The sequence below is a fragment of the Cololabis saira genome, chromosome 6 (genome assembly GCF_033807715.1).
Source record: "Cololabis saira isolate AMF1-May2022 chromosome 6, fColSai1.1, whole genome shotgun sequence".
Classification (NCBI taxonomy): domain Eukaryota; kingdom Metazoa; phylum Chordata; class Actinopteri; order Beloniformes; family Belonidae; genus Cololabis; species Cololabis saira.
Genome location: NC_084592.1, coordinates 16,350,229 through 16,372,507, shown reverse-complemented (window position 1 = coordinate 16,372,507; position 22,279 = coordinate 16,350,229). Strand labels below are relative to the sequence as shown.

The 22,279-nt window shown below is 42.1% G+C and overlaps 3 protein-coding genes and 2 pseudogenes across 3 annotated transcripts; 2 read left to right on the top strand and 3 right to left on the bottom strand.

The window, feature by feature from the left end:
• Window positions 1–1,483: 1,483 nt before the first annotated feature.
• LOC133445575 (ribosyldihydronicotinamide dehydrogenase [quinone]-like) lies at window positions 1,484–2,810 on the bottom strand (annotated as a pseudogene).
• A 312-nt stretch (window positions 2,811–3,122) lies between these two features.
• LOC133445574 (ribosyldihydronicotinamide dehydrogenase [quinone]-like) lies at window positions 3,123–5,620 on the top strand (annotated as a pseudogene).
• Window positions 5,621–11,891: 6,271 nt separating this feature from the next.
• Window positions 11,892–13,141, top strand: LOC133445573 (ribosyldihydronicotinamide dehydrogenase [quinone]-like). The gene is made up of 6 exons (XM_061722899.1): window positions 11,892–11,895; window positions 12,041–12,205; window positions 12,286–12,416; window positions 12,492–12,605; window positions 12,670–12,771; window positions 12,845–13,141. Exons 1-6 carry the CDS (start codon window positions 11,892–11,894, stop codon window positions 13,139–13,141), a joined length of 813 nt encoding a protein of 270 aa, XP_061578883.1.
• Window positions 13,142–15,056: 1,915 nt separating this feature from the next.
• LOC133445572 (ribosyldihydronicotinamide dehydrogenase [quinone]-like) lies at window positions 15,057–16,298 on the bottom strand. Its single transcript, XM_061722898.1, has 6 exons — window positions 16,295–16,298; window positions 15,990–16,154; window positions 15,788–15,918; window positions 15,591–15,704; window positions 15,427–15,528; window positions 15,057–15,353 (listed from the first exon to the last, which is right to left on the bottom strand). The coding sequence occupies exons 1-6, from the start codon at window positions 16,296–16,298 to the stop codon at window positions 15,057–15,059; spliced, it is 813 nt and encodes a 270-aa protein (XP_061578882.1).
• A 2,841-nt stretch (window positions 16,299–19,139) lies between these two features.
• LOC133445571 (ribosyldihydronicotinamide dehydrogenase [quinone]-like) lies at window positions 19,140–20,352 on the bottom strand. Its single transcript, XM_061722897.1, has 6 exons — window positions 20,349–20,352; window positions 20,075–20,239; window positions 19,873–20,003; window positions 19,676–19,789; window positions 19,510–19,611; window positions 19,140–19,436 (listed from the first exon to the last, which is right to left on the bottom strand). Exons 1-6 carry the CDS (start codon window positions 20,350–20,352, stop codon window positions 19,140–19,142), a joined length of 813 nt encoding a protein of 270 aa, XP_061578881.1.
• Window positions 20,353–22,279: the final 1,927 nt, after the last annotated feature.

Here is a 22,279-nt window from a genome sequence, read left to right as displayed (position 1 = left end):
CTTAAAGGGATTGTGACATGAAAAACAAATTTTTCTTGATTTTTTGTGTTTTGTTGGGTGTCTTGACATCAATTACACCCAAAAAAAACGAACTTTTAACATTCAGTGTATTGTGTGCTTTCTGGGATTTTCCGCACAATTATGCAAAAACGGCGCATCTGGTTTGGTGGCGGACCTATACGTATAGACCCGCTAAATCACCGCCCCCTCCACCCTGCTCCCTGCCTCCTCTCCTCTCCAGCGCACCATAAAGGCTGATTTATGGTTCCGCATTACACCGACGCAGAGCCTACGGCGCAGAGTTACGCGGCGACGCGCACCGTACGCTGAACCCTACGGCGTAGGCTCTGCGTCGATTTAACGCGGAACCATAAATCAGGCTTAACACAGAGCTGTTTAGAGCCCCCTCTGTTCTCATCACCGGAGGACAACTGCTAAAAAGACCCGCGGCCACTGACTGGACTTAAGATAAGGGGACAGTGCTGCTTCGCATGCCTTTATTTTTGTGATTGTTTGCGGTGGACTGCTTCGCCGTGCTGCTTTTCCGTGCATGCTTCGCCTGTCGCTCCCGGCTTAACTCTCTGACGCCGCTGTTAGCGTATTGCTTGCGGGGAGCTACGGTGCTGCTTTCCAGTCCTCTGGTCCCGGACTTCATCCCCGGGCTGTAGTCGCCCTGTCTGGGCTGTGTGTGGGTGTTTGTGGTTCGGTGTGCGCGTGGAGACGGCAGAAGTGTGTAGCAGTTGGGTTGGAGGAGGTTGGGAGGAGGAGCGGAGCAATGATTGACAGGAAAGGGGGAAAAGGACGCGTTTTTCACTGCGCAAAAAAACACCGTCATAAAACGCCAGGCATGGAGTACTGGAGTGAAGTTTTTGTTACACCTTTTTAGACACATTTGAGGGATATTGGCCAAGACTTTTAATAGTGTTAAAAGCGTGTTAAAAAATGTCACAATACCTTTAAAGGCAATAGTACATTTTGAGGCACTTAACTGTAAACAGGTCTTGGTTCCAGACCCTCATAAAATTTTAGATTATAGGGTTTGCTATACAAGACATTCTTCACTCTTATTGGACTATTAAGCAGGGCTGGAAGGCAAGTTTACCTACAAGATGTTAGTTAACCATGAGGGTTACCCCTCCAAGTCAACTCCAGGGTGCGCCTACACCAAAATATAAACATTTAAGTGTGCCATCATGCGATATAATCTAACATTTGGAATTCAAGTGAGAATAAACCCCGTTTGCTCGGAGTGTATCCTTTTAGAACTGCGATCATAGGACTTATTTTGATCTCAACTGGAGAACTTGGTCAATATGACTGACGGCGGTGCTTTTAAGAATCAAGAGATTAGATAGTCAACCTGGTAATTCAAAATATTTCTGATTCCTGGGTAATCGACTCAGAAGTGGCTTATGTCGTGTGGGAATATGTTGAAACGCTTGCAGCCATTAGAAAAGTTACTGCAGAGAGACGGCAACTTGGGTTAAATAGGCACCAAGTAAGTTTTATCACAAACAACTTCAAACCAATGCTGAAGATAGAACAAGACAGGATTTATTAAATCACAACTTCAGCACCCTGCTTTCATCTGGCTGTGGGGTGGGAGTGGTTTGCCCAGGTGGATTCCCACCGTCAGCCCAAACTCCTTGCCGTCATGCTCCTTCTGTACATCAGGTTTCAGCTGGAAAGACTTGTCATCAAAGCAGTCCAAGGAAATGAAGGACAGAGGCTTCTCCTCCAGGAGACCTTGCAGCCGTGTGCGCCAGCCCTCCAGCATGCAGCTGCGGGCTTCAGGAGTAGCACAAGAAGGAGCCCAGAAGACCTGAGGGGCCACAACCTGGAAGCCACAGTAGTGCAGGATCCCATTCTGCACAGAAGTGAACATGCAGGATTAGTCACGAGATAAATCTGCAGGAAGTCCAGAACATTCCACAATTGTACCTGTAGTGGCCAGAGTGTGACGTTCATGTCTCCATTAATCCCAGTTGAGCTGAACATGGATTCAAGAGACCCAGTGGTGAAGGACAACATGGCCTTCTTGTCCTGCAAGGAGTAGAGTTCAGCACAAAAATACCAAAGCTAGTTTAAACCTCATTCAACTCTTACCTTGAACACTCCCTGGCTGTAGCGCTTCTCTTTTGAAAAAGCAAAGCCGCTTGTGAGCACACGATCAATCCAGCCCTTCATGATTGCAGGAACACTGAACCAGTACATGGGGAACTGGAGAGAGAAGTTCTAGTTAGTACCACACAGGGGTTTACTTCATTGGGTAGACACGACTGACACCCAGGTTACCTGGAAGATAACAAGGTCTGCCTCCGTCAGTTTAGATTGCTCCTTAGTGATGTCATCTGACAGCTTCCCTTCCTCAAATGCCAGTCTGGTTTCCTCCAGATAACTGAAGTTTTCAGCATTCTTCACATCTCCTGAAATAGTGGATGGGTTCATTAGGGCCTGATCGTAGGATTAAGAGACCTTTTAGTCCATCTGTGGGTTTGTCCTCTACCTTTGATGTCCTCTGCAGTAGCAGTGGCTTTAAAATTCATGTCATACAGGTCAGATACCTCTACTGTGCAGCCCTGAGCAGTCAAGACCTCCACAGCAGCAGTTTTAGCTGCAGCATTGAATGAAGCAGAGCTCTGATGAGCGTACACGATCAACACTTTCTTTGCTGTGAAGACAGGAAATGAGATGGATTCAGTGGCCATCAGATCAGAAACAACCAAAGAACCATTTAAACAGATACAAATCACTGTACATAAACAAATAACAAGCAATCACCAAGAGACACACGACAAACCATTACCCATTCTGAAGCAGTGTCCTGACAGCAACCAATGAACTATTAAAACAGCTGGTTACATTAAATAAAATGCAGCTCATGCTGGATCAAAGCTCAGCATCCTGCTTTTATACGCTTTTTGTATTCAAGCTCTCTCAGGTGATGTCAATCAACAATCTGCTGTCTCGTTATGGTAAGAAAACTGGGACATAAATGACACTGCACAAGTAATTTTCATGTAAATCTCAACATAGAATTAAAATACCAAGTGCTTGGTTTTAAAGAGTTTGTATTAGAAAATGATACATTGATTCAACTAATGACTTAATCGGGAGAAACCATGGCCTCGTTTGTCATAGGTCAGGTGGTTTCCTCATATGCAACAAAAGCCTTGAATCAATGCTTCATCTGACATGCCCACTTTTGCTTGACAGATGCATGAAAGCCTTATTTAATTTGTCCATTCATTGGCGACAGGCATCTTCCTTAATGGTGCATTTCCACCTAATGGACTGGAGGTGGAAAAAAGTGGATCAGCAGATAAAAAATAAGAAACTGAATTCTCTCCAATAAAATTATTTTCTCCAATGACTTGCATCGATGAGTGGTTGAGTAAATCAAATCTTTTATTAAATACTAAGAAAACATTCTGCATAATGTTTTCAAAGCGCCCTGCATTTAGGTCGAATTCAAATGTATTTCTAAAAGGAAAAGAACTACGAATTCTTGATGAATTCAAATATCTGGGTATTACCTTGGACTCTACTTTATCTTTTAAAAAACATCTGAAACAGGTGTGCAAAATTAAATTATTTTAATCTGGTTAATTTCAGGAGAATTCTATCATCCCAGCCAGATAATGCTGCTAAGATGTTTCTTTATTGTATGATATTTTCACATATTGAACCAGTCATGTGACCACGAACAATTCTTCCTTTCTTATGTTTCAAGTACCATCTTGTGTTGACAATTTGTACTGTTTTTGTCTGTTCACAGTGTTTGTTAACTTATTTTTCAATTTGTTTTTGGTTTGACTTCCATATGTGCATGATCTTTGTATTAGTCTGTTACTATTGTGTTTCTAATTTCTTTTCTTGATCTTCTCTGGCCTCCAGATGAAAATTAGCCATTGGCTATATCTGGCATATTTACATTGTTATGTTCATTAATGTGCATTGTCTCTTTGAATAAACAAACAAACAAACATATGAATTAATTAATAAAAAAAGTTGGGCGATTCTCCACCTTGTAAAAAATATTAATTAGTCCGGTATATCTTAATCTCAGACCATCACAACTATCTCCTCTCTTCTGGTTCTGCCCAGCATTTGTCTTCTAACCACATGTTTCTATATTTGATAAAATTGTCTGGCAGTGTCATTTATGTCCCAGTTTTCTTGCCATACTAAGACAGCAGATTGTTGATTGACAACACCTGGGGGAGCTTGAATACATAGAGCGTATAAAAACAGGATGTTGAGCTTTGATCCAGCATGAGCTGCATTTTATTTAGTGTAAGCAGCTGTTTGTAAAGTTCACTGGTTACAGTCAGGACGCTGCTTCAGAATGGGTAATGTTTTGTCTTGTAGTTCTTGTTGAATGCTTGTAATTTGTGCTCATGTACAAAGGTTTGTTTCCATTTTACGTTTCTTTGGCTGTTTCTGATCTGATGTCCACTTAAACCATCTCATTTCTTAACTTCACAGCAAAGAAAGTGTTGATCGTGTACGCTCATCAGAGCTCTGCTTCTTTCAATGCTGCAGCTAAAACTGCTGCTGTGGAGGTCTTGACTGCTCAGGGCTGCACAGTAGAGGTATCTGACCTGTATGTCATGAATTTTAAAGCCACTGCTACTGCAGAGGACATCAAAGGTACAGGACAAGCCAACAGCTGGACTAAAAGGTCTCTTAATCCTACAATCAGGCCCTAATGAACCCATTCACTGTTTCAGGAGACGTGAAGAATGCTGGAAACTTCAGTTATCTGGAGGAGACCAAACTGGCATTTGAGGAAGGGAAGCTGTCAGATGACATCACTAAGGAGCAATCTAAACTGACGGAGGCAGACCTTGTTATCTTCCAGGTAATCTGGGTGTCAGTCGTGTCTATCCAATGAAGTAAACCCCTGTGTGGTACTAACTAGGACTTCTCTCTCCAGTTCCCCATGTACTGGTTCAGTGTTCCTGCAATCATGAAGGGCTGGATTGATCGTGTGCTCACAAGTGGCTTTGCTTTTTCAAAAGAGAAGCGTTACAGCCAGGGAGTCTTCAAGGTAAGGGTTGAACTGGGGTTTAAACTCTTTGGTATTTTTGTGCTGAACTCTACTCCTTGCAGGACAAGAAGGCCATGTTGTCCTTCACCACTGGGTCTCTTGAATCCATGTTCAGCTCAACTGGTATTAATGGAGACATGAACGTCACACTCTGGCCACTACAGGTACAAATGTGGAATGTTCTGGACTTCTTGCAGATCATCCCATGACTAATCCTGCATGTTCACTTCTGTGCAGAATGGGATCCTGCACTACTGTGGCTTCCAGGTTGTGGCCCCTCAGGTCTTCTGGGCTCCTTCTTGTGCTACTCCTGAAGCCCGCAGCTGCATGCTGGAGGGCTGGCGCACACGTCTGCAAGGTCTCCTGGAGGAGAAGCCTCTGTCCTTCATCTCCTTGGACTGCTTTGATGACAAGTCTTTCCAGCTGAAGCCTGATGTACACAAGGAGCATGACAGCAAGGAGTTTGGGCTGACGGTGGGCATCCACCTGGGAAAACCACTCCCACCCCACAGTCAGATGAAAGCAGGGTGCTGAAGTTGTGATCTAATAAATCCTGTCTTGTTCTAACTTCAGCAATGGTTTGAAGTTGTTTGTGATAAAACTTACTTGGTGCCTATTTAACCCAAGTTGCTATTTCTCTGAAGAAGCTCTTCCAATCAAAGTTTCTAATGGCTGCAAGAGTTTCAACATAGTCCCACTTGTGACTAGATTACCCAGGAATCTGATATGTTCAATATATCTAATCTCCTGATTCTTAAATGCTCCGCAATTGCGTCATATTGACCCATCTCTCTTCAGGTTGAGACCATAATATTGACAAGTCCTATGAAATTGCCTCAAATGCACTTTCTAAACTGATACACCCTGACCAAACAGGGTTTGCTCAACTACTACATGCACATCTGTTGTTCAACCGTCTAGTCCTGATATGGGGTCAGGAGATTCAGTATAGTTGCTTTGGCTGCAGAAACGGCCTTCAACCAGCTTGACTGGCCTTGCATGTTCACAGTGCTATTTGGATTTGCTGAGTCTTAATTGGATGAGGATTTTGTACAACGAACCAACGGTATCGGTAATGCCTGTTGAAACCTCTTGGTTATGTACTGTGGGGGATCCTGTTTTTCTTTTTGCCCTGGCTTACTAATAACACATTGGGGTGTTGCCCTCAAATTTTCAGCGCATGATGTAGTTCATTTCAAAACTAAAAACCTCAATCGTTGCTCTCCAGTTGATTAAGGAATTTGGTTCCTCTTCAGTATATAAAATTGGAAAACTAAAATAATTAAAGCTAGGGTCTACGATATTACATCTTGTTCATTTTTATCAAAATCATTTATAAGGTTAAGGCCCAATAGTGTTACCTAATCTGCTGTAATCCTGCAAAGAAGTCAACCAATAGGCGCCATTCACCCCGAATGGCGCCTATTGGTCAATCTGCTAGAATGTCAGTGATTGGACAGTCCTCACCCTACTCCCCGCCTCCCAAAGTACGGCAACAGAGGACATTTTGAGAGTATTTGCCGAAGTACTGGCAGACTGAGCTTCATGTGAGGCAGAGCACAGGGGGGAGTGAGTTTGTGTGGGGAGTAGGTGTCTTATTTTAAAAACTCAAGATCGTAGACCCTAGCTTTAATAAAATAGATATATGTGATACGTGACAAGCGGCTGAGATGAGTTTCCTCCGCAGGGTGGCTGGACGCTCCCTTTAGAGATAGGGTGAGGAGTTCGGTCACCCGGGAGGAGCTCAGAGTTGCTGCTCCTTCACATTGAGAGGAGTCAGTTGAGGTGGCTTGGGCATCTGTATCGAATGCCTCCTGGACACCTCCCTAGAGAGGTGTTCCAGGCATGTCCCACCGGGAGGAGACCCCGGGGAAGACCCAGGACACGCTGGAGAGACTATGTCTCTCGGCTGGCCTGGGAATGCCTCGGACTCCCCTCGGAAGAGCTGGAGGAAGTGTCTGGGGTGAAGGAAGTCTGGACATCTCTGTTGAGACTGCTGCCCCCGCGACCCGGGAACGGATTAGCGGCGGACGATGGATATGTGATATATTAAAAAATATGTATTTTATATCAAAAATCCACATATATTCTTTAGGTTCTTACTAGCGTGGTATTAACCATTAATATATGTGCAGACAAGGAAAAAAAAAAGAAAAAATTTGATACCATCATATCCTCTGTTCAGGTAAGGTTCCACAAATCTCTAAAAAAAACTTAAGCATAAAACTTGTGGTGGCCTGAGATTTCCACATTTTAGATCATATTACATTGCTGCACATTTAAAAATGTTTCCTTTCTGTTGTAGGTGCACCCGGGGAGCTGACTTGGAGGGGCAACCCTCATGGTTAACAATGAAACACCTGTCTGGTAGGCAAACCTGCCTTCCAGCTCTGCTAAATAGTCCAATAAGAGTGAAGAATACGTTATATAGCAGAAACCCTAGAATCTAATTCTATTCGGGTCTGGAATCAAAATTTGGGTGCAGTTAAGTGCCCCAAAATGTACCTAGGTACCCCAAGATGTAATAATAATGGCCCGGTTTCCCAGATTAGTTAAGTAGTTCTTAACAGCGAAAGACTTCTTTCAAACCTTCTTAAGGAGCCTGTGAAAGAAGTCTTTCGCTGTTAAGAACTACTTAACTGATCTGGGAAACCGGGCCAATGTCTTTAGGCCTGGGCTTGAGGATATTACATTTACTACATGGCAGGGAAAAACCGTTTGCTCTGTCAAAGATATATATCTATACTGACGGACATCTATCATCTTTCCAGCAGTTAAGGGTGAAAATGTAATTGTCAAAATTCACACTTCTATAGATTTTTACAGCTGCAACACTTTATTGAAGCCTCTGTCCCACATTATGAAGCGACTCCTCAGGATTTAGTCTTTGACAGCTTTGAGTCCGTTGAATCATTTACTAGAGGTGCTGTTACTCGCCAATACAGTGTTTTATTAAATATAGAGTCATTTATCTGATAATTATAGAAAGCACTGGTGAGAAGAATTGGCGGTGGACATTTCTGGTGACTTTTAGCAGAAATGCATTAAGAATACACAACAATATTTCAATTATTGCTAGACATAATTTGATCCAATTCAAGGTGGTGTATAGGATGCACTTTGCCCCCACCAAACTAAAAAAATAAAATAAGGATTTTAATGCACTCTGTGTTAAGCGCTCTAAGGACCAAGAGACTTTGGCTCATGTTTTTTTTTCAATGTCAAAAATTACAGCTCGTTTGGTATCTCTTGTTTGATTTTCCAGCTGGGGCAATTGGTAGGGAGTTCCCATGAACCCCCGTCACAGTGTTGTTTGTGGTGACTGAATCAGGTTGGGCGAGGGACAAGAAAGAGGCACAGGTTGTGTCATGGACCACAGTAGTGGCCAGAAAGGTGATATTGCTCTGGTGGAACTCAGATAAACCCCCTTCCTTTGAAATGGGGTTGAGAGAATTAAAAAATGTGTTTTATGTACACACTTCGAAATGCCACCCGTTGTCTAGTAAAGCAGGGGTTCTTAACCTTTCTGACCTTGGGGCCCAATTTTTTCAGTACAGAGTGGCCCGGGGCCCATTAAATATAAACACTGTATAGCAGGGGTATTCAACTAAAACTTTAAGAGGTCCATTTAGAGAAAATTTACTCAAGCGAAGGTCCAGAACATCATAATATATATATATATATATATATATATATATATATATATATATATATATATATATATGTATATATATATATATATATATGTATATGTGTGTGTGTGTGTGTGTGTATATTCAATTAGCCTCATAGTTGTATCAACATCTGCATCTGACTGTTATATTAAAAAAAGTACATATTTGCCAATTAACATGTTTAACTTGAATTAAACATATTTTTTTCTCTTAAAAATAAAGTAGATTTTATTTTATTTTTCAAATGCTATCTTATTTTATTTCTCTACCAGCAGTTTGAATTTCCCCTTTTCTTTGTTAATTGTCTCAACACATTTTTATACTAAATTAATATAAACACATCTTAACAATTTAACAGTTTTGCAGTTTTTCTTTCTTCCCCTGTTATAATCGTATGCCCCCACTTTCTGTCGTTCAGTGAGAGAACTGAGCTCTAATTTCTTCTGTCAGGACTTTAAATCTGGGCTGGATGGTGTCAGGTTCTCATATGCATGTGGAGGTGCTCATTGATGAGCCTGAAACGATATTTAGTTTTAATTCTGTTCACTGTGGAGAAAGCTGCTTCACAGCTGTATCTGGACCCAGACATGGGCAGGATGTTTTAAGATGCTCAGCTTATTTTCTGTGACTTCAGTTCAGACTTGAGTGGATATGTTTGATGAAAAACTTTGTGTTTTGTTTCAGTGGCGTTTCACTTTCGCACTTTGAACGCCATGGTCTCTGAACGTATGAGACACTGGTTTTGTCCCAGTGGGAAGACTGAACAGGATGAATTTGTCCATTCCGGGTTGCATATTTAAAAATACAGCGAGGACAAAACTTAGTTTGATTTTACTTTAAGTTATTTACATTAATAAGTTGTCAGGACTCAGTGTGTCGGGTTCATCCGAGCCTGATCAGCTGAGACGGGCACAGCCCGCACCGCAGCTCTCTGGTCGCGCTGCAGCAGTTACTTTCCGATGCTTTTTCGAAAGCCCGAACAGTCCAGTCCAGCAGACACGACAGCCCACGCATCTACATCTACCATCCTTCAGCAGTAACGACGGAGCCCACCGTCCGAGCGGCAGCCTCAGCCGACCTCCCCGGCCGCGGGGACGCGCCGGGATAAATGAGCACGCCGTGCTCGCTCGCTCTGGGCGCAGACCCAATTAATCGATCCCTAATCCTGGCGGATCTAAACCTACTCTGTGCAAAATGAAGGATTTTCTCTGTAAAGACACACCATTTCTCTTACTATTACACGTACAGCTAGCTGAGTGTCTTCTTCTCCTCATTTGGTTGGGAGTTGCTATGCAGTCCCGCGGCCCCCGCGGCCCACAAGTACAAAACAGATTTTTTTTTGGCGGCCCACTAGATGGCGCTCGCGGCCCAAGTGTGGGCCGCGGCCCTATGGTTAAGAATCACTGTAGTAAAGCCCTCCCTTTCTTGTGTGTATATTTGGGAGGTGGTTGTTATAAGTGTGTTTATCATGTTGGTAATCTAAAAAAAACAATAAAAATATTAAAAACGGAAAGAAAGTTCACCCTCAGAGTTGTCATGGATGTGAAATCAATCAATTGAGACCAAAATGGTTCTTTATACAAGGTTGTCATTCAATACGTCGACTTCTGCTCTAAACTTGAACATATTATCATGGGAGTCAAATGAGATTGAGTCGCTTTTGGAGCCAGCCTCTAGTGGCCAGTCAAAGAACTGCAACAAATGTAATTTTTGCGTGAAACCCAACCTGGAATTTAGACAGTAAGTAGTTGGATTCAGAGAGTTTTTATTAAAAAAATGATACTGTTGAACTACTGCAATGACATACTCGGGACAAACCATGTTGGTCATAGGTCATGTGATTTCCTCGTAGGGGACACAAGTCTCCAATCAATGCTTCACCTGGTACGTGCTCAACAGATGCATGAAAGCCTTATGTCATTTTTCCAACTTTTGCAACAGGCATCGACTTTAAAGTTACCTTTCCACCTAATAATAATAATAATTCATTTTATTTGTAGTGCACTTTTCATTTAAAAGAAATCTCAAAGTGCTACAAGTTAAAATCAACCATGAATAAAAAAATCAGCCGGAAAAGGCTTTTTTAAAAAGGTGGGTTTTTAGGCCAAGTTTAAAAGCGTCCACAGTCTGCAAGGCCATCAGATGGTCTGGGAGGGCATTCCATAAGCGAGGAGCAGCAGAACTGAAGGCTCGATCACCCATTGTGCGGAGTTTAGTTTTTGGGGTTTTTGGTGGACGAGGAACAGAGGGAGCGTGAGGATGCCGGAGGAGTGAGGAGATCCAAGAGGTGAGTCAGGGCAGTTCCATGAACACGTCGGTGGGTGAGGAGAGAGACCTTGTACTGAATCCGGAGTGATACAGAGAGCCAGTGGAGGGTTTTGAGAATGAGAGTGATATAGCTGTATATTCACACCCTCATCAGGATCCTAGCAGCGCTGTTCTGGATGTATTGGAGCTTTTGAGTGCTCTTGCTAGGAATCCCAATGAGGAATGCATTGCAGTAGTCCAGCCTGGAGGAAACAAAAGCATGGACCAACTTTTCAGCATCAGCCATGCTGAGTGAAGGACGGAGTTTGGTGATGTTCTTGAGGTGATAGAACGAGGTTTTGCAGAGTTGTTGAATGTGGGCCTCGTATGTGAGATGGGAGTCCATTTTTATCCCAAGGTTGGTGATCACTGGAAGTAGTGGAATGTTTTGACCAGAGAAGGAGATACTTATTATCACCTTGTACCTATTGGACAGGAGGAGGAAAATAGTGGTTCAGCAGATTGGAAAAAACATAAGAAACTAAATTCTCTCCAATAAACATGTTTTCTTCAGATAATTCAGTAAATGCTCATCTGTCATTGCCCTCTCATTCCAATTACACATGACACACAGACTCAAGGTGATTGCGACATATATATCTTCGGTTCTTCCCAGCATTTGTCTTCTAGTCACCTGTTTCTATATTTGATAAAATTGTCTTGCAGTGTCATTTATGTCCCAGTTTTCTTGCCATACTGAGACAGCAGATCGTTGATTGACAACACCTGGGGGAGCTTGAATACATAGAGCGTATAAAAACAGGATGCTGAGCTTTGATCCAGCATGAGCTGCATTTTATTTAGTGTAAGCAGCTGTTTGTAAAGTTCACTGGTTACAGTCAGGACGCTGCTTCAGAATGGGTAATGTTTTGTCTTGTAGTTCTTGTTGAATGCTTGTAATTTGTGCTCATGCACTGATGCACAAAGGTTTGTTTCCGTTTTACTGGATCTTTGGCTGTTTCTGATCTGATGTCCACTTAATCCATCTCATTTCCTATCTTCACAGCAAAGAAAGTGTTGATCGTGTACGCTCATCAGAGCTCTGCTTCATTCAGTGCTGCAGCTAAAGATACAGCTGTGGAGGTCTTGACTGCTCAGGGCTGCACAGTAGAGGTATCTGATCTGTATGCCATGAATTTTAAAGCTACTACTACTGCAGAGGACATCAAAGGTACAGGACAAACCAACAGATGGACTAAAAGGTCTCTTAAGCTTACAATCAGGCCCTAATGAACCCATCCACTGTTTCAGGAGATGTGAAGAATGCTGAAAACTTCCGTTATCTGGAGGAGACCAGACTGGCATTTGAGGAAGGGAAGCTGTCAGATGACATCACTAAGGAGCAATCGAAACTGACGGAGGCAGACCTTGTTATCTTCCAGGTAATCTGGGTGTCAGTCGTGTCTACCCAATGAAGTAAACCCCTCTGTTGTACTAACTAGAACTTTTCTCTCCAGTTCCCCATGTACTGGTTCAGTGTTCCTGCAATCATGAAGGGCTGGATTGATCGTGTGCTCACAAGCGGCTTTGCTTTTTCAAAAGAGAAGCGTTACAGCCAGGGAGTGTTCAAGGTAAGGCTTGAACTGGGATTTAAACTCTCTGTGGTTTTCCTGTGCTGAACTCTACTCCTTGCAGGACAAGAAGGCCATGTTGTCCTTCACCACTGGGTCTCTTGAATCCATGTTCAGCTCTACTGGGATTAATGGAGACATGAACGTCACACTCTGGCCACTACAGGTACAAATGTGGAATGTTCTGGACTTCTCGTAGATCATCACATGACTAAACCTGCATGTTAATTTCTGTGCAGAATGGGATCCTGCACTACTGTGGCTTCCAGGTTGTGGCCCCTCAGGTCTTCTGGGCTCCTTCTTGTGCTACTCCTGAAGCCCGCAGCTGCATGCTGGAGGGCTGGCGCACACGGCTGCAAGGTCTCCTGGAGGAGAAGCCTCTGTCCTTCATTTCCTTGGACTGCTTTGATGACAAGTCTTTCCAGCTGAAGCCTGATGTGCACAAGGAGCATGACGGCAAGGAGTTTGGGCTGACGGTGGGCATCCACCTGGGCAAACCACTCCCACCCCACAGCCAGATGAAAGCAGGGTGCTGAAGTTGTGCTTTAATAAAATATTTGTTCTAACTTCAGTAATGGTTTTGAAGTTGTTTGTGGTAAACCTTGGTGCCCATTGAACCCTAGTTGCCATCTCTGACATAACTATAGTTTCTAATGGCTGCAAAAGTTTCAAGATGAGTAGCCGTGAAATGTCTGAAGTTATACAATGGTGTGATCCAGAAACAAATGCATAACTCAAACTTCAGGAATGTTTCTTTTTAAACTAAAAATTGGCAGACAGGTGATACTTGGAATTATTCTCACATTCATAAAGAACTGGCTACTTGGCAAATTGCCTGTATTTTTCAACATTGAGGTACCTCTACTTCCTAGTTGGCAGATGAAAATTGCAGTAATTTCTCTTATTTCCATTTGCCTAGAAATGAACCAAGAGAACTGGAAAATCTTGTGCTGCACTAAACATGCTTACACTTGTATTGATAGAACCCTTTAAAGTGGAATCCTGTGTCTCTATCAGCCAGCTAGAAATGGCATATCTAAAATGGACAGGGGAAAGAAATTCTTGGGGGGGGGGGCGCTTTAGACACAACCTAAAATGTACACTGTCAGTTTCAGTCCAGGGAAACGGTTACAAACCACCTAAAGTGTATGAACTGCAGATTTACTGACTCCATTTAAAACTGACTTCTCATTGGACATTAGTTAGGCATATCTAGTGCATGCAGTTAAATGCTGTGCAGAGACTTCAAAACCGGTTTTCAGAAACCTGTGGGTCACGTGACTTCATGCTTTGTCATTTACTGTGCCTGGATGTGAAAAAACTGATAAGTATATGTGGGAGATCTTGTACTATTCTAAAACTGGCTGAAATTGCTCCAGAAGGGATGGGTTCACAGTTGCCAGGGCATTGTACTGATTGGACAATAATGCAGAGATCGCTTGAACTGACAAGTTGGTCATAACTAATAGAGCATGAGAATGAACAAATAAGTGAATGAATACTTTTTTTGTGGTGGTGTGAAGCCTGATCGCCCTCATGAACAAACCCCTCTGGGTTTGTTTTTAAGCTCTGAAGCCCTTTTCACCATATCAGCTCACTGGTATTCACATTGAGCCTTTTTGCAACATCCCCTTTTGTTATGACAGGAAGGGATTATGTTGCAGGAGCAAAGTTACATTTGTGTTTTTTCATATACAGAACAGTCAGAGGTTTGAGGTGAAGTTTGTTTGGGTCACTACCATGCTGCAAGTAATTCTATTAGCTCCGACTGCACAGCATTTAACAAGTACATGCACTAGATATGCCTAGCTAAGGGCCAATGAAACAAAATCTTTTGAATGGAGTCAGTAAATCTGTATTTCACAGTACACTTTGTAACCATTTCCCTGTGGAAGATTGATCATGTCAACGATAACTGTTCATTTTAGGTTATGTCTGTGTGAAACCCCACCCCCACCAGAATTTCTTTCCCCTGTCCATTTTAGATATGCCATTTCTAGCTGCCTGATAAAGCACAAGATTTTCCACAACTGTCTTGGTTCACTATTAGGCACATGAGAAAACATGCCACAGCGAAGCAGTTGAGAAATGACTGCAATTTTCCTCCCCTGTGAAGTAGGAAGTAAGTACCTCAATGCTGAAAAATACAGGCAATTTGCCAAGGAGTCAGTTCTTTATGAATGTGAGAATTCTCTTAGTATTAAGAGTTCAGCTGTCTGCCAATGTCTAGTTTAAAAAGAAAACATTCCTGAAGTTTGAGTTATGCATTCGTTTTTGGGTCATGCCATTATATAACTTCAGACATTTCACAGACTGCTTCTCATGTTGAAACTTTTGCAGCCATTAGAAACTATAGTTACATCAGAGATGGCAACTGGACACCAAGGTTTACCACAAACGGCTTCAAAACCATTACTGAAGTTAGAACAAATATTTTATTAAAGCACAACTTCAGCACCCTGCTTTCATCTGGCTGTGGGGTGGGAGTGGTTTGCCCAGGTGGATTCCCACCGTCAGCCCAAACTCCTTGCCGTCATGCTCCTTGTGCACATCAGGCTTCAGCTGGAAAGACTTGTCATCAAAGCAGTCCAAGGAGATGAAGGACAGAGGCTTCTCCTCCAGGAGACCTTGCAGCCGTGTGCGCCAGCCCTCCAGCATGCAGCTGCGGGCTTCAGGAGTAGCACAAGAAGGAGCCCAGAAGACCTGAGGGGCCACAACCTGGAAGCCACAGTAGTGCAGGATCCCATTCTGCACAGAAATTAACATGCAGGATTAGTCATATGATGATCTGCAGGAAGTCCAGAACATTCCACATTTGTACCTGTAGTGGCCAGAGTGTGACGTTCATGTCTCCATTAATCCCAGTTGAGCTGAACATGGATTCAAGAGACCCAGTGGTGAAGGACAACATGGCCTTCTTGTCCTGCAAGGAGTAGAGTTCAGCACAGAAATACCAAAGAGTTTAAACCCCAGTTCAAGCCTTACCTTGAAGACTCCCTGGCTGTAGCGCTTCTCTTTTGAAAAAGCAAAGCCGCTTGTGAGCACACGATCAATCCAGCCCTTCATGATTGCAGGAACACTGAACCAGTACATGGGGAACTGGAGAGAAAAGTGGGAAAAGAGGAGCTTAGTTAGTACAACACTGGAAGGGGGCACACTATAGCTTGGCTATCATGTTCTACCTGAAAGATAACAAGGTCTGCATCAGTGAGCTTAGATTGCTCCTTAGTGATGTCCTCAGAGAGCCTTCCTTCTTCCCACGCCAGTCTGGTTTCCTCCAGATAACGGAAGTTTTCAGCATTCTTCACATCACCTGACATGGTGAGACTTTGTTAGAGTCAAGTGGATGAAACAGCCCTTTAATGCATGTGTGGGATGGTCTACCTTTGATGTCCTCTGCAGTAGTAGTGGCTTTAAAGTTCATGGCATACAGGTCAGATACCTCTACTGTGCAGCCCTGAGCAGTCAAGACCTCCACAGCAGCAGTTTTAGCTGCAGCATTGAATGAAGCAGAGCTCTGATGAGCGTACACGATCAACACTTTCTTTGCTGTGAAGACAGGAAATAAAACTGCTTTAGGGGCCATTAGATAAAAAAAAAAAAATCCAAAGAGGCATTTAAACAGATACAAGTGTCTGTACATAAACAAATAACAAGCAATCACCAAGAGACACAAGACAAACCATTACCCATTCTGAAGCAGCGTCCTGACTGTAACCAGTGAACTTTACAAACAGCTGCTTACAATAAATAAAATGCAGCTCATGCTGGATCAAAGCTCAGCATCCTGTTTTTATACGCTCTATGTATTCAAGCTCCCCCAGGTGTTGTCAATCAACGATCTGCTGTCTCAGTATGGCAAGAAAACTGGGACATAAATGACACTGCCAGACAATTTTATTAAATATAGAAGCAGGTGGATACAAAACAAATGCAGGGCAGAACCGGAAGAGAGGAGATAGTCATAATGTTCTATGTATGATTAGGGCATACCAGACTAAATAATATTTTTTACAAGATGGGGAATCTCCCAACTTTTTTTTAGGATATGTATTCATTTATTTATGTATTTATTAATTAATTAATTCATTCATTAATTAATTAATTTATTTATTTATTTATTTACTCATTCAAAGGGACGATGCACATTAGTGAACATAACAATGTCAATATTCCAGATATAGCCAATAGCAAATTTTCATCTGTAGGCCTGAGCAGATCAAGAAAAGAAATTAGAAACACAATAATATCAGACAAATACAAAGATCATCCACACAACATGGGAGTCAAAACAAATTGAAAAATAAGTTAACAAACACTGTCAACAGACAAAAACATTACAAACTGTCAACGCATGTTGGTGCGTGAAACATAAGAACGCAAGAAATGTCAGAGGTCACATGACTGGTTCCTCTTTAGCCAACACGTTTTGCTTTAAAAGCTATAAAAGTGTCAGTCTTTAATATCTGCTAGCACGCTGTTCCAAAGCTCCACACCTTTAACTGATAGCACCTGCTGACCGAACCCTGTCTGTCTAAAAGGTACTGCACAGTCACCTCCAGTACAGACTCTCTTTGTTTTACTACTTGTACTAGATTTGAATTTCATAAATTGATACAATGATGGCAAAGAGAGTCTGTACACGATCTTCTTGATTGAACATACCAGTTTGAATTTGCAAAATTTTTAATTTTATGTTTTTCAAGTATCAGGCAATGATGAAAAGAATATGATTTTTGTATCAATCACTTTTAATGTTTTTTTTTTTATATATAAGCTCTATATTGGTCTTAAGATAGCCATGGTAGTCAGTGACCAATTAGTAATGCAATATTCAATATGTGAACATATCATACAATAAAGAAAAATCTTTGCAGCATAAAATGGTTGAGTTTGCCTGAAATTAACAAGATTAAAATGTACAACTTTGAACACCTGTTTTAACATGTTTCTTAAGAGATAATGTTGAGACCAAGGTAACACCCAGATATTTAAATTCATCGACAATTTGTAGTTCTTTTCTTTTTAGAAATACATTTGAATTTTACCTTAATGCAGGGTGTTTTGTAAAACTCATTGCAGACAGTTTTCTTAGTATTTAATAAAAGATTGGATTTACTCAACATACATAGATGCAAGTCATTGCTGATGTTAATTTTGAAGAGGCTTCCACATCAGATTTTGCTTTGATAAACACAATTGTATCGTCAGCATAGAGTTGAGTATTTCCATTTGGATAAACATCTGGCAAACCATTAATATATAATGAAAAAATAGGAGTCCAAGTATGGAGCCCTGGAGAACTCCAATATGGCCCATTCCCCATCAATGGTGTTAAAGCATCTTTTCTAGAGTGTCTGTTTATTTTATCGTTTGTCTACTGCTGTATCCACTTTGCTGGATCTTGATGACGTGTTCTTCCACAACAGAAAACAAGGCCCTTCCTCATTTCCCATGTGAAGTTTCACATTGGTGCGTCTCTGTGTGGAAAACATCAGAAGAGCTAGTTTTTTGGTGGTGAGAAGTTTTTCTAGTGTCTTAGGTTTTACTTTATTCATCTCATTCTTTCCTACTAACCCCAACACAATTTTATCTTGGCTATAAAGCCTCCAATATTTTCTGTTATCACTGGGTGGAGGAACCCCCCCCCGCAATTTTGAAAAGCGCATGTATGTTCTGAGGTCTTACGTGACGTCCACCATTTTCCTTTTGGTGCCCTTTAAGTGACGTTGTCCTGACACACACACACACGTAGATCTGAAGTTTGTTTAATGTTTACTTGTGTAGTTTTGGCATCTAACATGTAAAGAAATTGAGTCATTTGAATGAGCGTTGATTTTATATCGGTCACAGCTTCCGGTTGCAAAGGTTTGTACTCCGACTCCTTCCCTGTTATTCTGTAACACCACCCCTGGCAACAGGCTAGCACGTATGCAACAGGTACTTTTCGGCTGATTTTGCCGTTTAGTTATTTCCTGATAAAGTCAGGTGGTGCCCCGTTTCGATAAGTCATCTTTTAATATCGTAAGACAACTGAACCAGCACTCCCTTTGTGGGACAAGTGAGCATCCATATTGGAGAATGCATGCACAATATTTTCCACAGTGGTCTTGTTCACTTCTAGGCACATGAGGAAAAAAGAAAAAAATTACTGCAATTTTACCCCTCTGCTAACTAGGAAGTAAAGAGGTACCTCTACTGCGGCAGGGGAACCTAAATGTTGAGAAATACAGGCATTTGCCAATCAGCCAGTTCTTTGAATGTGAGAATAATTCTTAGTATTAGAGTTCAGCCAATGTCTTGTTTAAAAAAAAAAAAAAAAAAAAAATCCTCAAGTACGAGTTGTGCATTTGTTTTTGGATCACGCCATTATATCACTTCAGAAAGCAACTCATGTTGAAACTTTTGCAGCCATTAGAAACTATAGTTACTTCAGAGATGGCAACTAGGGTTCAAGGTCACCAAGGTTTACCACAAACAGCTTCAAAACCATTGCTGAAGTTAGAACAAACCATGTTTTATTAAATCACAACTTCAGCACCCTGCTTTCATCTGGCTGTGGGGTGGGAGTGGTTTGCCCAGGTGGATGCCCACCGTCAGCCCAAACTCCTTGCCGTCATGCTCCTTGTGCACATCAGGCTTCAGCTGGAAAGCCTTGTCATCAAAGCAGTCCAAGGCAATGAAGGATAGAGGCTTCTCCTCCAGGAGACCTTGCAGCCGTGTGCGCCAGCCCTCCAGCATGCAGCTGCGGGCTTCAGGAGTAGCACAAGAAGGAGCCCAGAAGACCTGAGGGGCCACAACCTGGAAGCCACAGTAGTGCAGGATCCCATTCTGCACAGAAATTAACATGCAGGTTTAATCATGTGATGATCTGCAAGAAGTCCAGAACATTCCACATTTGTACCTGTAGTGGCCAGAGTGTGACATTCATGTCTCCATTAATCCCAGTTGAGCTGAACATGGATTCAAGAGACCCAGTGGTGAAGGACAACATGGCCTTCTTGTCCTGCAAGGAGTAGAGTTCAGTACAGAAATACCAAAGCTAGTTTAAACCCCAGTTCAACCCTTACCTTGAAGACTCCCTGGCTGTAGCGCTTCTCTTTTGAAAAAGCAAAGCCGCTTGTGAGCACACGATCAATCCAGCCCTTCATGATTGCAGGAACACTGAACCAGTACATGGGGAACTGGAGAGAAAAGTGGGAAAAGAGGAGCTTAGTTAGTACAACACTGGAAGGGGGCACACTATAGCTTGGCTATCATGTTCTACCTGAAAGATAACAAGGTCTGCATCAGTGAGCTTAGATTGCTCCTTAGTGATGTCCTCAGAGAGCCTTCCTTCTTCCCACGCCAGTCTGGTTTCCTCCAGATAACGGAAGTTTTCAGCATTCTTCACATCACCTGACATGGTGAGACTTTGTTAGAGTCAAGTGGATGAAACAGCCCTTTAATGCATGTGTGGGATGGTGTACCTTTGATGTCCTCTGCAGTAGTAGTGGCTTTAAAGTTCATGGCATACAGGTCAGATACCTCTACTGTGCAGCCCTGAGCAGTCAAGACCTCCACAGCAGCAGTTTTAGCTGCAGCATTGAATGAAGCAGAGCTCTGATGAGCGTAAACGATCAACACTTTCTTTGCTGTGAAGACAACAAATGAGATGGATTAAGTGGACATCAGATCAGAAAGAAGTATCTGTACATGAACAAATTACAAGCGTCCAACAAGAACTACAAGACAAACCATTACCCATTCTGAAGCAGCACCCTGACTGTAAACAATGAACTTTTCAAACAGCTGGTTACACCAAATAAAATGCAGCTCATGCTGGATCAAAGCTCAGCATCCTGTTTTTATACGCTTTTTCTATTCAAGCTCCCCCAGGTGTTGTCAATCAACAATCTGCTGTCTTAGTATGGCAGGAAAACTGGGACATGAATGACACTGCCAGACTAAACAATATTCTTTACAAGATGGGGAATGTATGCTTTATATATATATATATATATATATATATATATATATATATATATATATATATATATATATATATATATATATATATATATAAAGCGTAATCACTTTGAGTCTGTGTGTCATGTATTACTGATGTGAGCGGACAATGACAGAGATGGAGGACATGGAAAGTGAATTTGACTACAGAGAATCTACTTAGAGGGGCAGAAAACTGTTACAAGCATTTACTGAATTACCTGAAGATGTTTGTGTTAAGAAGAAAATACTTTTTTGTTGTTTTTCTATTTTGTTTAATTAGGGCCCGAGCACTTACAGTGCGAAGGCCCTATTGTATCTGTAGGAATTTTTCTCGTTTTTTTTTTTTTTTTTTTTCGAGGAAATGATGGCCTTTTTGCCCCCCTAAACTTGCCCCAAAAGTCACGAAATTTTGCACGCAAGCCAGGCCTGGCGAAACATTTGATATTTATTGGTTTGCATTAATGGTATTGGCCTAATGACTCAACAGCGCCCCCCAGAAGACCTCTAGCCTCAAGCCCCACAACACGGTTTCACGTACATGCACGGAAATCAGTACACACCTGTATCATGTCGCAACTTAAAGAAGTCTCCTGGCGCCATGGCCGAAACCGAACAGGAAGTCGGCCATTTTGAATGAATCGTGTAATTTTGCAGCCAATTTTTGCCATTTCTTCGACCGCTTCTTCGCCCGAACCCGTGCACCCAGGTGTGTTATACATCAAAATGTGCGTCTCGAACCTGCGACGATGTGCATTACTTTTCTCAGTGAAAAGCGTTTACCGCGGAGACAATAGACGCCAAAAAGCGCGCCCGCCTTCATCTGATTGGTCCATATTTGATAGTCCCTATTTTCTGGTATAACATTTGAACGGGTTGTGATACAGACATGTGGGTGGTGTCATTGGATTTGGTTTAGAATCCTTAACCTTCATTGGTGTAAATTAGCTCTGCCTCTTCTTCTGATTGGTCGATATTTCATAGTTCCTATTTTCTGCCATAACTTTTGAATGGTTTGACATAGAGAGTCGTGGATGGTGTCATTTCTGATATGCTAAAGTTATGATGATAAGTTGAGTTTTATGTGCACAGCAAAGGCACTTTTTATAGTATTATTGACCTAGGAATGTGGGGGGAACCCAGGGGGTGGGGCGCTGGCCATGAGTGTGAGGGCCCGTTCATCGCTGCTTGCAGCTTTATTTATTACTTCCAATCGGCCGATCAACACTCCTATCCAGTAGGTAGCAGAAATGTACCTACAGTATAAGCTATGTGCAAGCTGTCATTTAACCTCCCAAAAAGTAGAGGATTACATTTTACTTAAATTTGAAAGCCTTTTAAACTGTAAACTTGCTCGCACTCGAATTCAAGCCAATAAAAATATTCTGGTTTACCTTACCTAGAAAGAAACAGCCCTATACCTGTTAGTCTTTGAGCCATAGTATTTTAGAGAATGCATGGCTGTCTTTGTATCTATAAGATATGTAACAATTCTGTTTTCAAGCTGCATGAAACATTTGTGGTGGGGATCATCCTTTCACTCATCTGCCTCTGGTTTTCCTTTACATCACTTCCCTCTAAGGAAATACTTCCCTGCGGTCAAGCCCGTGGACGGGTGTTGCCTGCTGGAAAGAAACTGTACAAGACTCAGCAACGCGGGCTTCAAAGATGATAGTCTGTGCACACCA

Coding starts and splice junctions, on each gene's coding strand:
- LOC133445571 (XM_061722897.1), bottom strand. Junction 20,004..20,074: donor TACTGCAGAGGACATCAAAG/GTACACCATCCC, acceptor TCACCATGTCAG/GTGATGTGAAGAATGCTGAA. Junction 19,790..19,872: donor CAGACCTTGTTATCTTTCAG/GTAGAACATGAT, acceptor TTTTCTCTCCAG/TTCCCCATGTACTGGTTCAG.
- LOC133445572 (XM_061722898.1), bottom strand. Junction 15,919..15,989: donor TACTGCAGAGGACATCAAAG/GTAGACCATCCC, acceptor TCACCATGTCAG/GTGATGTGAAGAATGCTGAA. Junction 15,354..15,426: donor TCACACTCTGGCCACTACAG/GTACAAATGTGG, acceptor ATTTCTGTGCAG/AATGGGATCCTGCACTACTG.
- LOC133445573 (XM_061722899.1), top strand. Junction 12,206..12,285: donor TACTGCAGAGGACATCAAAG/GTACAGGACAAA, acceptor CCACTGTTTCAG/GAGATGTGAAGAATGCTGAA. Junction 12,772..12,844: donor TCACACTCTGGCCACTACAG/GTACAAATGTGG, acceptor ATTTCTGTGCAG/AATGGGATCCTGCACTACTG.